Source organism: Macrobrachium rosenbergii, chromosome 7 (genome assembly GCF_040412425.1).
Source record: "Macrobrachium rosenbergii isolate ZJJX-2024 chromosome 7, ASM4041242v1, whole genome shotgun sequence".
Classification (NCBI taxonomy): Eukaryota; Metazoa; Arthropoda; class Malacostraca; order Decapoda; family Palaemonidae; genus Macrobrachium; species Macrobrachium rosenbergii.
Window position 1 is genome coordinate 12,761,355 of NC_089747.1, and position 18,981 is coordinate 12,780,335.

Genomic DNA, 18,981 nt, shown 5'->3' on the forward strand with positions numbered 1-18,981 from the left:
AAATGTTTTGGTCATTGCACATCCTCTGCCTCATATCTTTAATTTTTGCACGTTTGATTGAATTCCTCTTGAGAATTGCCAGTACTGAATTACTTATGGATCATGGTAAAATTTGATAGAAATATAATTATTTACCCATGGCCTAAAAGCCTTGAGGTATAGCAAGTTTCACTAAGGTTCACAATCCTTCTATTGTGCGTAAGAATATTATGTTGGAATTAAACACATACGAAATACATAAATGAATCATTCAATGTTTCAAGACAATTAAGAGGCCATCTAAGACGTCTAGATTTATTTCAAAGATACCTAGAAAGATCGAGGATTCTCTATCTACCGATTTATTTTGTGTTGCATCATATTTTATGAAAATGAGTAACATGACATAAAAAGCCATAATCCTACAAAGTACATCATTTCCTTAGATCTTTCTGTCTATAAAAGTAGTAAAGTTTTTATTTATCGTATAGTGCTATACTACATACTGTACAACGTCACAAGTAGAAAAACTTATCGATGTTTCTTAAGGCAATTTCTTACGCTGAAACATGACTCAGAGCTTTTACATACATTGTAAAATGCATAAAAAATATATTAAGTAGATTAGTTATACAAGATATTTTTCAGTAACGCCAAATGTTCCTTCAGTTGTAAGTGCCAATTAAAATTTCATTTTTACTAAAGTGTTAATACAATACAAACTGGTCAAAATTTTATTTATTTTAACTCTCGTTGTTTTATCAAATTAAATTTTCTTGATCAAACATTCTCTGAAATTATACCTTTTAAATTGTAAGTATTCACCGGAGATCAATATTCGTTAAATTCTTTATGTCTGATGAGCTTTGAAGCTTCAAAAATTGCAAGTTTAACTGTATGGTTAATGCTTATTAAACTTGACAGTACATTTACAAAAAAAGAAGCTTTTCAGACTTATCAATTTCCACTTCATCAGAGACTTTGAAATCTTACATTATCTGTCCATCGGAATGGCTATTACGAAAAATTTTTATAACCTATGCTAGTGACACTTGATCATCATTGTGATAATCTTTAATTGTTGTTGGATGTCATTGTTTGACAAGGAATCGCTAAGCACGTTTCATACTTTTGGCTTTACCCTTATCCACTTTGTAAATTCGTTTCTTGCATATTCTGACGAGTTTATGTCTGTTGAATGTGGTCTTCCAAGATCTGATCTTTCGACCAGTTGCTCTATTTCTCATCCGTCATCTTCACTGGCTCACTTCTCATATCTTGAACCTAATCGTTGGTTCAACAGTTTCTGCCTGCACAACATTCACATCCAGCCATTATTTTATTAACCTGTGTCATGATATAATTTTTGGCGAGAACCTAAAATCTTTCAGTGTTCATTCCTTAAATTTTATGAAGGTCGATGCCTCCAGGAAAGTTTCTTTTCATCTGTATCGTCTTATCCTTCTAATTTGTAATACAGTATATGGCTTTGTAATAATAAATGCTGGAGATGTTGTTATGATATAACATTAGCATACAAAAAATAAATTCTCTCGACCTTGGAGTAAAAATGCAAGATACAGTTACCAATACACCTAACAATTAATTTGAATTAGTATGAAGTTTCTGAAATACTGTATGCAGGATATGCCATCAGAAATATAGTATCACTTGGAATTGGTAGAATTTAGTCAAACTGCTGAAGCAGTTAGGGATAGAATTTGTCAAACCTTAAAAATCAAAACTTGCCAGAATATCAAGAGGTACTGGAGGTAGAGATGCCGCTTCCTTGTGACACGTGGGTTTTCTTCAGGCGTGTTGGAACTGCGGGAGGAAGGCGCACGAGACCTGCAGCGGATGCAACGTCGCAAGGTACTGTGGACCCTTCTGCCAGCACAAGGACTGGGACTCTCACCACAAAGTCTGCTCACCCACCCTGGCCTCTGCCCCATCCTCCTCCACCTCCTCGTCATCTTCAGCCTCTTCGTCCTCCGCCATAGTTGCTGCGCTGGTGTCCAAAAGTAAATTCATGAAGGCCTCGGAGACGAAGACGGAGTGACCTCGGTTCAGGGGGTCTCTGAGGAGGAAGTTCCGCAGGAAGGCTTGTGTCATGTGATTAGAGCAACGAAGCTCCTTTAGGGAGAGAGAGAGAGAGAGAATAGTGCTATTGTTGTTGAACGGTTTTTTTAAATACTGTTAGTCAAGAGAGAGACAGCAACTATAGACTGCCGTGAGCTTGACTGAAGGTATGTTGCTCTAAAAGTTGAGATAAAGGAAATGGGGATAATGTCATGATCTGATATGGTTGCAAAAGTCCCACACAAAGCTCAAGATGACATGAATTTAATCCTTTTTTTCCTGTAAGTGAATGTGCTACTTTTATTAGTGTGTATCCAGTGTTACAAGTCAGCATATGTTTTTCCCTCTTATTTAAATGTCATATAGATTAGTCATTTGGTACTTTTGACAATCTCTCAGCTGAAGGTTGTCCCCGAATTGTCACTTATTAGTGTTACACCATACTTTGGAACTTTTTCAAGGATGATCTGATCATACGAGAGTCTAATTTCTCAGATGTCCCTATCCCAAGAGACTACAGCCAGGAACATATCTGTTGCACAGTGAAAGGCCAGTAATAGAATTACACATGTTTCTGTTTTCGTCTTGATACAGAACTCTCAGTCTTTTTTCCGGTGATTCCTTTTCAATAGTTTCTGTGTGTAACTATCACAAATACGGTATGCAGTGGTGTTTTAAATCCTTTTCATCAATTGTTATCTTAATTGGAAACTCACCTGTTTTGATCACGACATTTGATACTAAATCTAAACGAGAACGGGAAAGAAAATTGTCTGCGTGATAAGTATTACTACGGAACTTGTCATGAGAAATATTTTCACAACTAGACAGTTGACACCGGCAGTAGTTTGTGACTGAAAAATAGATAATTACACTACAGACTTGATGTCTTCATTTTCGCATTTTCCATTGGTCTCTCAATGTATGTTAAACACGTAAACAACATGAAGAGCGAAGGATGTTCCGTTCTCCAAACAGTTTTATATATCCACTTGTCGGTGCACAAAATCCTGAAATTCTTGGCACCAAAGTCAGTAACCAGTGATCACAGCTGAGACAGAAGGAACTCTGTGGGTGAGGAATAATTCCCCGAAGGACTTGAAGAATTTTAGGACCAATATAACGATAGTGTTTCTTCATGAGTAAAATCAAATTGCATAGTTTTTTCTGAACGTTGTAATGTCTGCTTGAAACTTCAGTACAAATCTGTTGTTGGGATCATGGCGTCCTTGTGGACGAAGGTCTTTATGCGTCCTCTTTATGCGAGATGTTACCTTATAGTGTCCTTTTGGGACAGTTCGTACCAGAATCCTGTAAACCAAAGATTGTAGTTATAGGGTAATAAAAGTTTTTTTACAATGCGAAAAAAACAGTTTGATTTAGGGAACAGAGGGATCAGGACAAGGGAGAAGCATAGTTCTTGGCAATAATGAAATCTAATTGTACTGTAGTATTATCTGTCATATTTTTCCCATAGATATTCATTTTTCCATGTGTCTAGTCACAATATTAGTGAGGAAAAATTAAGTAATTTCAGTGTCTGGAAATACTGTATATGACGATGTTGGGTCTTTTTCTGTATTTTTTTATTTTCATTGATCTTCCAAAATATTAGTTTTTTGTAAATTCCCTTTCAACTTCTATCATTATTTTTTATATAATATTTTCGTTTGACATTGCAAGGATTATTCCCTTTTGATTCGTCGTCTCTTAGTAAATTACTTCTCCCCAGCATATCACTTCAGATTAACGCTGACATTACTTTGCCTAAAGTTTTAAAGTTCATTAAGTGTACTGTGCTTGTCAGTTTGTTGTACAGTGATTGTCTGAAAATCTGTTTCCTAAAGAATTATTGTAATTTGATCATGGCTTGGTTGTGGTGTGTAATGGGCGAGTATTTCTGTCAGAGAGTGGTGTGTGTGTGTGTGTGTGTGTGTGGGTGTGTGTGTGTGTGTGTGTATGGGTGGGTGGGTGGGGTTAAGACCCAGTTTGCTATTAATGTCTGTCACTTGGACAATATTGAAATTAATTTCTTTCTTTAATATTTTAAGAGTAGGAAAGAATGCCTTCTCCAGCTGAGCTTATGAAGAAGTATTTGTAAACATCATCTAGATTTCGTGGTTTTTGCTCATTTTTATTTTCCCTGTTCATGCGAAAGCTGATTTTGGTTCTATCTCATAATTTTTTCTTTCATAAATTTTATTCTTCCTAAAAGGAAATTATTTATACTTTCCCTCAGATGAAATTAGATATTATTGTAATTTTAACATTTTACATTGTCAAAATACGATTCAAGAGTAATTTGCATGGGAGGAAAAATTGCCATGAACACTCCTAGTGCTGTTTGATGTGCAATTTGTAAAAGAGTGATGGCAAAGTTTTTCAACTTTTTATTCTTACATCTTAGGTAAATAAGCGACTTCAGTATTGTCATTTGTTCTTCGGTGTTTAATTAGAGAGTTTTCAAGATGATTTATCATTGTCAGTGCTTAATGTATCAAAGATATGTTTACTGCAAATATTTCAATATTTAAATGAAAATGTAATGATAAGCAATAGTATACTTGCCAGTTACCTGTTGGTCTTTAAGATGGCCAAGCTTCAAAGAAATATAACAATGTGGATTTAATTTTTCCATGTTTTCTTATATACAGAAGAGACTCCAGATCAAACAGTTTTTCATATTCAATTTTAATTAGGGAAACAGATATAATCTCATTACCATCTAATCATATAAGTTTTTTTTAGCATGGGTGAAATTGCTCTTGGTATTATTGTTAAATTTGGGACAGGTCTTATTCTTTTTCTTATATGTATTTATTTGGTATGTCCCCTTATTTCTAAACTGTTTATCTTATTTTCCAAAGACATCTTTATAAAGTGTAGTTTGTTCAGTATGACACTGATCTAACTATAATAAAATGTAAAAATATGTAAAATCTTGGTAGTACTTGATAGGTATAACCATGCCATTGTGATTATTCTTCACCTGTGCCAAATATTCCTCATTTTTATCCAGTTTCATATTTTCTTTTATTTCCATAAATAAACATTCACCAGAAGTCTTACGTTTATTGTTCACTATAATTTTGAGCAAGGCTTGTTTCTGTTTGGTGTAAAGATAAAACAGGAATGAAAGAAATCCCAAGAGGTACTAATGGTCATTGAACAATGAATATGGTTATTGAGAAGTCTGCCTGCCACTTGGTTGATTGCATGTACAGTACATTATCTGGAACGTCAAGAAGAAGAAAGGGAGATGAAAAAAAAAAGTTCAGATCATTGTGGTCCATCTCATGATTCTGATATTTCTAACCAATAGTTTTTCCTATGTTGTGAGCTTGTGGTAGCATCAGATAAGTACTATGTGATTATCCTGTTCCTTGATTCCTTACAAGCAGTTACCTTCTATTGTATATCTGTGGTTTTTCCTCTGACTGGAAATGATATTTCTTCAGAGATCTCAAGACCCTTATTAGTAGAACTAGATATTGAAATGATGCATCTGTTTGCTCATGTTTTTTTTTTTTTTTGTAAATATGTACGTGTAATGTCTCCATTAATTTAGTGTGATATGTACAAGGTATTTAACTTCATTATTGTTACAGAGTTTTATAAAGTTTATTATTTATTTACGGCTTTACAGTATTTCTTTTATTTACATGACTTCTGCCTAATGGCAACGTTCCCAAAATGTTCAGATTTTATTGTTTGCATTTAAACGCGTCTCATGTTTTTGGTATTGTGTCTACTGAATTCCTTGAGCCCAGCATCACAAAGCTATTGAATTAAGTGTATTGTATACCAGTGTGTTTATTGTTTTGTAAATAGATAATTTTATCACTGATTGTTTTATTCTTCCCTTTATAAAAGGTAGGCCCACTGATCTTTTGATAAGGTATGAAAATATTTGATTGCCCTTATTTGTTTTTTTTTTTCCAGAAACAGATGAAAGGAATGATGGATACCACAGATATTGACAAACATCTGAAGCCATAGGCCCAATCCTCAAAAGGAAAATTCAGTATTATAGGACTTGTGATAGTCAAGGAGTGTTATGATGTCATACTATTGTCGATTGCCAAAGGATTGGATTCTCTGTGAATGTCATGTTCAGATCCCATAAGGTTGACGCACAAGTACAACCTGGCGAGTTCTGTTTAGCCCCATATCTATAAGGATACTTGCGCCATTGTGTTAACATGAACGACCTTCAAAACCTGGCAGACGCAATTGAGGTTTTGAATCCAAAATGCAGAAGAGCTATGGTTTTTTCGGTCACTGAAGCACTTGAAGTTCACACTCTGCGTCAGCTTATTTCTATGTGGAACAGCAAAATGTTTTCTGGTTATGATGAAACCAGCAACCTTAATTACAACAAGGTTGGCCGAATGAAGATAATCTCTCAGCTAAGTATAATTGCAAGAGGAAAACTGTCTAGGATTGTCTTTCTTTGTTCTTGAAATCTAACAGGTCATCAGATATACCAGACTGTAACCCACTTGAGTTTTTCTGTGTTGTAAAGTGGCAGTCAGGAGTTGATACAAACCGGCACAGAATTTATGGTGATACCATATTATATCTAAAAATTCTTGAACTTGTGTTTATGAATACTCTCAAGACCTTAAGAAAGGTAACTAGTGTTGAACCAAAAAATAGAGTGCTCTTTGAATGAGAGGATATCTCAAGCCACTTCCTACCCTAAGTTGACATGAACGACCTCTCAGCATCTCTATTCCACAGGGTAACACTCTGAACTTAGGCATTCAAGATTTTTACATATGATTGTATGGCTGTGTCCAAGGACCTTATGCAGATTGTGAACCTGGCTAAGGTTACTAAAGATAGTCAAATCCTGTATCCTTTGTCAAGTCTTTTTCCTTCTCAAAAAAAAAAGAAATAAAGAGCGTAAGGACTCAAGTCGGCATTACATCAGTGCTTTGTCCATAGATTAGTACAAGAAGGTCAATCTCTGCTGTGGAACATATCTAGCTATAACAACAGAAGCATCAGTAACAAAACAATGTGAAATCAAATAAGCGTCATTTTGGTAATCCAAATCATAAGAAGCAAAGTCTGATCTAGAGTAAGACTTGCTTTGGAAATACCTCTTTAATTCATAATATCAAGAAGAGAAAGAAACTTCTCACTCCTTTCAAGTTATTATTTAATATTTTAAATCCAAGAGTAAAATTACAAAATTTTATGAAGGCTCCCAAATTGCGAAACGAAATTAAACAGACCTTTTCTTTAAAGAGGCTGTTCTATGTACCCTGGAATTCCGCGTGCGGTCTTGCAAGGCACTTGGCACTTCTAATGCTTAGAGGGATTAGAACGTGGTGTATTCTAACCCTTCTTTGCTTTGATGCATTTGTTAAACAGTCTTAAATACAGTTGAAGCTGACTTTTGCATTCTTACACCTTCTGCCTCATAAATTTTTCTTAGCTTGGAGACGGGACACAGGTACTCTAGGCTTTAGTCCGCGTGGATGTAAGCAAGTCATCTCATATTAGTTTCATATTCATCTTATAAGGGACAAATGAATTCGGACAGATATCCAAATTCCTAGACTACATGAGAGTCAGTACCATGCTTATCTTTCTCAAAGACATAAAGAAATGATGATGAAAGAACACTGAAAGATACTACACTGTAGCATCAGAGGGGATTTGCCATATGTAACGTTTTTTCATTCATTTTTGTAAAGATGGATTATCGCCACATAAGAAAGCGGCGGTTTCAGCCCAGGAACCAAGAAAAGTGACAATCCACAAGTATTCAAGAAAGATAATAATTAGAATTAGAGAAACGATTAAGCAAAGCTCGTCAGATGGTTACCCCAACCCTTTTGACTAACATTTATACTTACAGTTTGAAGGATGAATGCAAATTCCTGCTGTGTTGGTACAGAGGGCAGAAAAAAAAGATATGTTAAAAGACCCTTCGTAGAGAACTACAGATTCTTCTAGTACTGGGCAGCCTGAATGATTCAGGAAATGCAAACAACCATTTGAGGTACTGATATATCCAGTTTCAAGATTAAAAGCTTTCCAAGGAGATTTTGAATTAGAGAACATGTTTCTTCTAGTGTCTCAGATACTCAGGTCCCTTACTGGTAGGTGTCAACCTTCAGAAGAAGTTTAGTACTAAGATTGGGACCTTCGAACCATTTTTTTTTTCTTTGCCTCTTGACATTAAGGAAAACCCTTACTTATCAGCCTGCGTCTCGCCAAAAGGTATGTAAAAAGTTTTGAATGGGAAACAATTCAAGTGTTTCTTTCCACATATAATCACAAAAGTTTTGAGCCTTCTGAATAATTTAGAGACAGCTAACTTAGGAAAACATTATAGCTAACTCAAAATGGCTTCCATTCCTTAAAAAGAAACTGAAAAGTCATTTCATACTGAGAGTTTTGATTGGTTTAAAGTTACGTGGCACAGCTATTCAAACTGAAGGATCGTTTTCAGCTTAGCAGGTACAACTCCATGCTGCCACCTCCTCAAAAACCCTATAATGATTGCATTAGTAATGTGTTTGGTCTTCATGAAATCATTTTACACAAACTGCCTTTTCAAGGAGGTTAGTATAGATCCTCGTGCACTCCTGCTCTAACTAATATACCAGTGAGTCCAAGTTGCAGTAGTTTGTGACCATTGTTAAAAGCAACAACTTCTGTACTGGAAATTGTACCAAATTTAATTATTACCGCATAGCAACGTGTGTATAGAAAACAAATACAAAGCAGAAGTATAATTTGATTAGGCGCCTGTATTTATACGATGGTTCTGAGTCAAGTAATTGGCATAAAGCCACACCTAGAGCTCTAGCATTTTCTTGGACTTCACTAAATGCCCAACAGGCAATTTCGTTATTATTACCACACAAATGAAAGTGAGTGAAGTATTTTTTTTTAGAATATCAAGACATGTTATGTTTGATGATCATAAGGTTATAAGTACATCACGCTTATTCCAATGTAATTTTTTAATGGCTGAGGGGAAAAACTAACACTGAAAGGGAGATTTAGGAATGATTAAAAGTTAGTTTCAAGAGTGTTCAATAGGCAGTTTCAGAGCTCCCGAGGAATTGCAAATTTTAGTCAATGCCTGACTGTTATTCATTTCTAGTGGAAAGATGGTATACAGTATTTGCTTTCCATACTTTTGAGATTGACGGGTCTCGAGTTAGGACTGTAAAGATTATCCTATGTATTTACTTTAGTTACTTTTTTCTGTTACGTGGATCAGTGTAAACTAGTTTGCTTACTTTTTAAAGCCTATAGGACTTTTGTTAGTAGAAGTTACTCTTGAATATTTTCTCTCTTGTTTGAGAATGCTCATTGAATATCAAAATAACTCAGAAAACTAGTAAAGTTATGAAGACTGAATTGCATTTGCCTCATCAGTGGTATGATGATTACTGTATTTCCTCCGCCCACAGTATTCAAAGCACAATCCCTTCATCTACGCAATTAAGCATCAGGACCTATATCAACTGTCTGATTAAGAAACCTATTATCTAAGGAAATTTATTTTAAGAAAAGAGCTATAACTAAACAAGAGTGTTTGTCTCTCATGAAAATGCTGTGAATATATGGGATTTCTATACAAGGTAATTAGCTTCTTGTAGTGACAGACTCCTAGCTTACTTGTTATTCGCCGACTACAAAATAGATTATTGTCACTGTGTAGCTTTAGATGAATCTGTTGTATCAAATTATTAAACCATCCAGAAATCCCTTCCTATTGCCTTTGAACTATTAGAATTACAGGATTTTATTTTTTACAGTGTAACCTAAATTGTTCTGGGGTTTCATTACTGTCCTTTTACTCTTGCCTGATTTTCACAAATCACTTGAATGGAGGTTTCCTTTTATTCCAGAAATGCTGCTGGTCTCATTTCTTATGTAACCAGTGAACATGTAACATTAAATTGTTACGCGCTGCGTAAATCGTGATTTCATGACGGCCTGTTAAGGTATTTTCTTATTTACTCATTCTTGCAAACAGAATTCAGTACATATTTAAAATTAAGGTGGTGGTGGTAGTAATACTTTAGTAGGGTTTTTGGTAATTTTAGATAAGGATCATTCCAAATCATTAGCCTAACCTGATTTTACAAAAATTTCTTAGGCAACTTATGTTCAATAAAAAAAAAAAAAGCTATTAAGCTCATTTTGCCAATCTCATGGATTTGCCATGATTAGTGCCTAAGTGAACAATCATGACAAAATGTTTTCATACATCCCTTGAATGCAGTTGATGCCTAATTTACTTTAGACAACCTGGCCAGCATAAAGCATTGGGTCTACTGTAGCTGCCACAGCATCTGAATGTGATATTAATTATCATGAGCTCAACTTTTCTGAGATATCATATTAAAGGTTAACATAATCATCATGTAAGAAAATCTTGCATACCATAAACACCTACAGAAAAGCCCATTAATGAAATAACTAATGGGAAATTGTCATATGGCTGCGATGATGCACTAACGTAGAGGCATATACGAGTATAATAAAAAGTCCAGTGCTACTCTCCTTTAAGAAGCCTTTGGTGTATCTTATTTAGTTGGCAGTAGTTCCAAAGCTATAAGTCATAAAAGTTAGTTTGAAACATATCCATAATTATAAGCGCTCTGAGCAATTCCGACTCTGAGTCATGTGGCAGCATTGCAGCTGAAATTTATTAACTGCCCTAAATTACATTTATTTTTCTGGTTGATTCTCATTATTCCAAATTAAAAAAAAAAAAAAGACTCCTGCCTGTTATATTCAATGTAAGTCCTGGTAAGCATTGGCCCTTGATCGTTCTACTCTCCCTTTTGTTGTACTTGCTCTATATTTTCTCAATGCCACTTTATCTTTGATAAATTCTTCCCCATTTTCACTTTGCCCTCTAGAGGGATCTTTTAACAGTAGTCTGATAGCTATTAATTACTCTTTACCTTCCTAATATGGCTGCTGCACGGATTTGTTCCTAATATTGTTGAGTTCTGGCCAAGAAAGTAGGAAATGCTCTAAATTTTTATTTTCTTCTTCATAATTTAAGCTTTCAGTGACTTCCTCTTTGATCGTTTTCTATTTAACTCCAGTGTGCTTAAATATTCAGCCTCGCAGTAATAATAGTAGATTCGCTGTTTACTCTATGAAGCGGCTTGTTGAAGCATATTTTCGCTTGTGTTTGTGACAAAATTTCACATTTTTCAATTTCAGGTTCAGGTTTGTGGGGGGATTATGCATTTGCAACGGCGCTTCAGTTGCCCGTGTATTGTTTCCTATAGTTATGGATGTGGCTTTCTTTAATTTATTTTTCTTTTATCCACATACGGTATAAGATTTCCTCTTCCTTTTCAATATAATTTTTACTGAATACAGAAATCGCAGCTCTTTTGTTTGTTTTGTATTAATATTCACGTATTGTTCGCTTGCCGTTCGCTTGAGTCCCGAGTCCTAAAAATAACAAAGCGAAGAATATTGTTTACATGTTGAACAAGAGTTTTCGGACCGGAACCCTGCAAGTTGCAAAATTGGCTACCGTAGACAAGTGTAAGAAACCTTAACGTAAGGATTACTGCAATGTCCGAAGCAGGTAACTGGCGGTTATTAATACTTGTTAAAATTACAACTCCATTTGTTTTGTATTAATTGTTTATGTGTCAGCCATCACCGAAACATAAATTTGATAGGCTAACTTTTGATAACTAGCCTAAGCCTAAACTTCGCCAAGGCAAGTAATGCAGAAACAAGTAAGGTAGAATTTCAAAATATAAAATCCTGGACATCCTAGCTGCAGAACGACAGGATCAGGCTTTAAATAGCCCTGGACGGAAGCTTAGTCCATGTTTCCGATGTTTAGTGGCTTGGTACTTGGCGGGGGTTGTCCAAGGTGGTGGGGGTGAACCCCGACCCCCCCCCCGGCCAGGTCGGGGCACGGCACCCTAAGATAGGTTAGAAGGGTAAGGTCTGGTTAGATCAGAACATGGCTTTCTAGGAAAGGTTAGGTTTGTTTTCGTCTGCAGAATTTGTTCCCGTCGTTCTGCACTCACCCCCGGGTAGTTTGTAGAATGATGGGGTCAGGCCTTCCCAATGTTTAGTGTTATTTGGGGGTGGTTCAGGCGGGGTTAGGAAGGTAAGGTCTGGTCAGGTCAGGACATGGCTTTCTAGAAAGGGTAGGTTTGTTTTCGTCTGCAGAATGTGCCTGTCGTTGTCAACTCACTCCAAAATCCTTAATGTGTTGAGCAGGTTCTAGATTGTAGCTTTTGATGGTCCAGGTTATGCCCAAGCTCTTCTTACAGTAAACTGTCAGTAGTAGGATGTATATCTGTCAGTCTGTTGCTAAGTTGAGAAAACAATTGAAAGGCTTCTAAACAAAACCCCCTAAGAGTAGGCTATGGTTTGTAAATGCTTGGGATTGTAGATTCTAAACTACCTAGGCATTCTGAAGACATTGTGTCACCAAACTCAACCTACTAGCTAAATAGCCTATCAGACACTTTATTTTAGATGAAGACAAATACTTGATGGGAATTGTTGTAAGAAAGAAGTTGAGGGCCCAAACAAAATGTCATATAGGCCTACCTTAGCATATAGGAATTCTTATGCAAATAAGTAGGCCTAGCCCATGTCTAGTGTAATGTTAGTTAAATTTTTTCAGTGATTCGCCTATGTTATGAAGTAACTTTGCTGAAGATTTCCAAGAGACGGGAGACCTGCAGACAATTCGGTCTTCCAAGTTTTTGAGAAATTTAAAGGAAGTTTGTTTCGTAGCCTGTAGTAAGCCTGCTGAGATATTTGTTTGGGCATAAATCATAACTTGTTTGGTCAGATTTGATCGTGTATTTATTGCTAGTTTCTTTTAAATTGTTTGATAAAACTTACTGCTATCTCTTCTACATAATCACTGCATTTGGTTTTCCAGATGCAGGAAAACCATGACCTACAATAATGTGGTTGAGATGCTGACATTTCTCAGTGGGATATAAACATTAGTAATGATTTTTGGACAATATATCCTACCTAAGGCGGGAATCTCTATGTCATAGACCAAGGTTTTTATTCTCATAGAAACAATTAGCAGATTTTAGAGATCATTTTCATTTTTCCCAGATACAGCCTACAAACCTGAAAGTCTTTTATCAGAATCCCTATTCTAACCAACTTTACATTTGCCCCTGTTGCTGAAGGAAGAAGTTTCAGTTTTCTGAGTATGTTGGTAGGCCCCAACCCCTCACTCACCTGCTGCTGATCAACTCACCCCCACCCCCTCACTCACTTGTTCTTATTAGCTACCTTGTAACCTAGCTTAGAACCAACTTTTGCTGGAGTTATATTCATAAAAAACCTCAGATATGTTGAGATATAAAAAAAAACTTGTTACAATTAGTTTAAACACCTGTGACACATTTACACTGCAATTGGTCTCAGCTTTACATAAGAAGTCAGCCAAGTAAGCCAATCATAGATGAAGTTAGGTTTATGTTAGAGGTGCCTAAAAAAAGATTTTTATTATCATTGATGAATTGCTGATGTGACTGGTATAAATATAATTTGTAGAAAATCATATTTTTTTGTATGAAATGAGATTCAGATACAGTAGGTTTATTATGTATCAAGTGCTGTTTTCAAAATTAATATTTGAAAGGTTACCATGATAGAGAAATTGCAAACTTAATACAGGCTCTTCTTTAGATTTTATGGTAACTAATTTGTAACTATCTGATTGGTGTTTAATATTCATTTGAAAGACTCCTTGCAGTATAGTCCATTCTGTTTTATTTACCCTGATGAGTATAATTAACAAAGACTTGTGCTTATTTGGATATGAAAGCTTTTGGATTCTTAGTAATGGATTCTTAGCAATATAGGATGGAATGGAGAAACAAGTTAGGATAAGACAGACTTTTGAGGAAGAAGCAGTATTCTAAATTTATTTATTTTAAAAGTTCTTCTGCATTTAAATCCACAGATGAAGCTGTTCAGATCTATGAATTAAAGGATGCGAGACCATCACCTGACCCCATTCACTCTTATACTTCATCATTAAAAGGAGTTCCGCTAATAATAGATAATGGTAAGTGGTCAGGATAAAGTTAGTAGTGTTTATAATCCTTATATAAAATACTACAGTACTATGTTGATTATATAGGCTATGTTATTTTGGCTAATGTACTCCAGTTGCCCTAAGATCATTTTTCGATAAGTGGCTTTGTATGTCATACCCTAAGACAGACTATTCAATGTGGGTGAAAAACATATGTATATAAAGTGGTACCTCATTAGTTTGACTTAATCCATTCCTGGAGGCTGCCCGAACGCCGATCTGTCCAAGTCCAGACTGAGTTTTCCCGTAGTGAGTACTGTATTGTAAAATGGATTATTATGTACCAAGTAAAGCATTTTAACTCCAGTTTAACATGCCTAGCATTCAGAAATCATTCATAAAACCCCAACAAAATAAGTAGATGAAATTAATGCAAATTTATTCTCAGTTTGGCTGAGTTTGTAACAAATTTCAATGACTGTTTCCAGCTCGTGCCTGGGAATACTCCTACATAAATGACTCTTGTTTGTATACCTAGGAAAAATACAAATTAGAATGTGATGTTTCTTTCAAATGTTAATATCCTTGGAAGATTAATGGTAACATCCTTTTGTTGTGGTGGAGAATAGATAGGGAAATTAGATAGAAAAGAGAGAGAGAGAGAGAGAGAGAGAGAGAGAGAAGAGAGAGAAAAGAAGTAATAATAAAAGAGAGAAAGAACACAGTGATAACGCCTAAAAGCTGTTGTTGTTATCATGATTCCAATACACTGATCGAGGCAGGATTTTTGCATGAACTCAAAAGCAGTATATCGTGTTGAAGCCATAAAAACTGTCGTAAAAGTGACAAATAATGGCCTTGCGATTAAGTTAACCAAATCATGAATCAGCACAGCCTAAAATGCTTGCAGCAGCTGATTCTATAACCCCGCCTTCTCAGGAGGCGTTTTCATAGAAATTCCAGGAAATTGCAGGCTGGACAAAGTGATGTACTTCTACAACCTCCAATCAAACATACTAGGGAGGGGTCTTTCACACACCCTCCTAAGATCACCTCCAATCAAGTCCTTTAAGGAGAGATTTGAATCACACCCACTACAGTCCTTCCAATCAGCTATTTGAAGGGGAGGCCTTGCTGATAAATACTTCCAATAAGGCTAGAAGGAGGTGGAGATTGCAGATAACAAGAATTCTAGGGGTTCAACAGGCTGGAGAATGCCAGGGAGAGAACAGATCAGAACTGTGTCCTTCAAGGGAGAGTACGTCTCCCCTCGCTTAAGTGTTCCCCAGATAGACTGAGCCAGTTAACAGCTCCAGAGTGATTTCATTTTTTATCATTGTAACTTGTTAATTTTGTACTGATCCTTATAATACTAAGTACTAATTAAAGTGAAGAAATTACTGATCTCGTCTCTATACGCCTTTCTGAGAGATATCAATACTTAAAATAATTAATATAAAGAAGTTAGCACATCATCAGTGAAGCGATGGTAAGGGACATATCTATAAGAAACCAAGGTAAGAAGTGAGAGAATAAAAACATACAACAGACAACAGAGAGAAAAGAAGATCCTCTTATTATAACACTTTAATATAATAAGATATTGCTACAATATTATAGTACCGTAAAAGGAAAAATACAGTTGGAAGGGGAAAAGTTGGAAAATTCATCAAACACTTCAACCACAGTACTGTAGTTGTTTTGTGAGATGCCTTTATTTGCTCACGATAAAATTGCCAAAGAGCACTTTTATGGGCTGTTGGCTGAAAAACATGGTAGCTAAGCTATATGCTTTACTGTATATTGGAGATTCATCTGTTGAACCAAGGAAAAAGAATGCTTAAAATTACTTTGACTTGATTTTCAAATAAAGTAAGTTAGCTTTACAAGATTTTTCTTATGTGAAATTTTTTCTTTCAGGATCCTATAACTGTCGGGTTGGTTGGGCTACGGATAAAGAGCCTAGGATTGTATTTCGTAACTGCTATGCCAAACATAGGAAAGATCGCGGAAAAAAAACAGCAGCTGTAAGTTGCTAAATTAAGACTGATTATTTTATAGGCATATACAGTTATTTTTCTCTTTCAGTGTTTTATAGTTAAATGGACAACACAGTTGTGGCTCTTGATACTGCAGATGTATTTCAAATTGAGAGAGGTTTTGGGATCAGAAATATAGAAAATTTTAAGGTTTCAAAGTTTATTCTTTGAGGTAATGAAAATGCATAATTAAACTTCATACAGTGTTTTGTCTTTTCAAGAAAAACAAAGTTTGGCAGTGTGTCCTTTAATTTGCACAGAGGAGGTTATCAAGGTCAAGGTGCTTCTCAGGGTAAAATTTGATAGTTTATACATATTTTTAGAGCAAGGATGTACAACTTTTTTTGTCATTTATAAGATGAACTTTTTTGTGATTTTGTAGCAAAAGTTGCTAGAATGTTAGTTTATTATTTCAGGCACATAAGAATATTAAACATTCTTAGCAGTATAGCGAGGTACTCATGAAGTTCAAATGAACATTTAGGTTGAATGTTTTTTTATCTATTAATATACAGTACTGAAAAATTTTTAGGGATATTATGTGAAGATTTTTTCTTATTTTGTTTTTCCATTTTATGTTTTTAATGAAAGACTTTTAAATAATTTTAGCCATAAGAAGTACTGTCTTGTATTTTGAAGTGTTAGTGGATGAGTTAACTACCCTTGCGCAGTGTCACAGAACCTTTCTTGTATATGCTGTACATTAATTATTTTAAATTTTACTTTGATATATAGCATCCTATATTTTTTAAAGTATTTTTCAAGTCCTGTTTACTTCCTTGCAGGAAACAGAGATACTTGTGGCCAATGATATAAACAATATTGAGGCTGTAAGATTTCAATTAAAATCACCTCACGATGAGAATGTTATAACTCATTTTGAGGCTCAGGAGACGATGTTTGACTACACATTCTCACACCTTGGAATTTGCACATCACAAGTAGCACACCCTGTTATTCTTACAGAGGCATTCTGCAATCCTAATTATTCAAGACAGTGTAAGTAGAATTTTAGTATTTTCTTTGTCTGTTCAAGAGATTGAAATGGATGGGGAATATATACAGGAGAGAGGTAAAATTCATATATTAAGTACCAGGTTTGAATGCTGAAGGAAGGCATGGAAGAGGTAACCCAATGTAGGTAGGGCTAAGAACAGTGAGGGAGAAAGTATGAGAGTATGTTGGTATATATGTTGGGATAACCTGAGAGGTGGTGGACAACAGACATTTGTATAGAAGAGTAATTGAGGCCTAATGCATTCCTCGGGGTTTTGCTGGGAATACAGTCAGAAGTAAACGAGACAGTAATTATTTTTTAATGATTTTAGAAGGGCATTTAAATTAAATATGGAGGTGCTCAAGCTGTGCAGGTTTTCACAGTCCATCAGGAAAAAACTCTGGAAAAATTAGAATTTGTAAAAGGACTGGCTATTATTTTAGCTTGCAAGAAATTGGAAAACCAAAGAATTATTTTTTAAACTGTATAGGTAATAAAGGTACTGTATATGGCAGTGTGAATAGGTATTACAGTATATCAAACTGAAGTGTATAATTTATATTTTATCAATACAATACTGTATATGATTTTCTAAAATGAATTGTAATAAAGTTTATGGAAAAATTGTCATCAGAATTGACTAATGATACCTTCCTCCCATTAATGCCAGAAAGCAGAGACTGCAGAAGTACAGTAGCTCTTGAAATGTTAATTTCAGTAATGTGACACAAGTTCACGGTCATGCTTCTCCAGCTTTAGAAGGCATCTCAAAACATAACCTGTATAAACTAAAAGTACTACACTCCATAATTTTCCAGCAGTTATTAATATGGCACACATAATTGGCTTACAATGCCCAAATAATGTTATATATTGTTTTTATATCTGTAATGGTCAAATTTTAGTAGATTTTTCTGTAACATTAAAAATGAAAAAGATAATATTTTGCAAGCCATGTTATACAAGAGAACATATTTGTGTGAAGGCTCCTTTAAGGGCTTTGTACCATATTTTAATTTTATCCATGAGGAGTAACTAAAATAGGGGAGAGGCATTTGAAGTTTTTAATATTTTTCTTATTAGCAAATACAGAAGTGTCCCAGACTAGAAATTTTGAGCTAAATTGATGTATATTATATCCTTTATTTGACAAGAAATAGAGCCCTCCTGTCCTGAGTCCTTTCTATTCTGTCACTGTGCCAACAAGCACTATTCTGGCCGAGACCAACTACAAGAGAATTTTTTGTAACTGGCTTGGTGGACTCACAGTGTAACCCTTGAGGACTCACAGCGGATACCAAAAATAGGTTTCTCCTATGTCAAAACCTGTTGTATTTGTTTTGTTATAAAAGATTTTCACCCAAACCTGCTTTGCCCCTTAAATGAGTGATGTGAAATTATGTATTGTACATGACAATATTAATCATGGAATTAACTTTTATGTTCATGAAACTATTACATTCTAACTCAAAAAGTTAGGATAGGTGTAAGATGCCCTATAAAGACAAACATAATTATTTCTTATTGTCACCAATCTACATGCATTGGTGACATATGGATGCTGTAGTAATGTGTTAATGTGTACTAATTTACCATATATGCTCACACATAAGATACACCCCAATTCTGTGAGCATATTCTGGAAAAAGCAAAAGATACTTCTTTTCTGTAATCTTAGTCCTTTCCACTGTTTGGGACTTCTTGCTTACCAGTATTCAGATATTATGGTAATGAGAAACGGTAAAAAGTACATATGCTCGTAATGGAATATAAACCATTGCCTTTTATTTATTAATATTCCTCAACATGAGCTGGAAACAGTAATTGAAGCTTGATAATAGGAA

The 18,981-nt window shown here is 35.1% G+C and overlaps 2 protein-coding genes across 7 annotated transcripts in view; both read left to right on the forward strand.

The window, feature by feature from the left end:
• Positions 1-7,462, forward strand: part of nvy (CBFA2/RUNX1 partner transcriptional co-repressor nervy) — a 314,183-nt gene extending 306,721 nt beyond the window's left edge. For 3 of the 6 annotated variants that reach the window (XM_067106554.1, XM_067106555.1, XM_067106556.1), the window contains one exon: positions 1,793-3,667. In XM_067106554.1, the coding sequence (XP_066962655.1) occupies positions 1,793-2,038 (246 nt within the window). In that variant the 3' untranslated portion in view covers positions 2,039-3,667. Of the gene's footprint in view, positions 1-1,731; positions 3,668-6,000 lie in introns of those variants that run through there. The other 3 variants (XM_067106557.1, XM_067106558.1, XM_067106559.1) reach the window with 2 other exon arrangements.
• A 4,029-nt stretch (positions 7,463-11,491) lies between these two features.
• Arp5 (Actin-related protein 5) overlaps positions 11,492-18,981 on the forward strand; it is a 38,034-nt gene continuing 30,544 nt past the window's right edge. The window contains exons 1-4 of the mRNA XM_067106553.1: positions 11,492-11,650; positions 14,027-14,131; positions 16,022-16,128; positions 16,926-17,139. Of these exons, the coding sequence (XP_066962654.1) occupies positions 11,638-11,650; positions 14,027-14,131; positions 16,022-16,128; positions 16,926-17,139 (439 nt within the window). The 5' untranslated portion in view covers positions 11,492-11,637. The remainder of the gene's footprint in view (positions 11,651-14,026; positions 14,132-16,021; positions 16,129-16,925; positions 17,140-18,981) is intronic.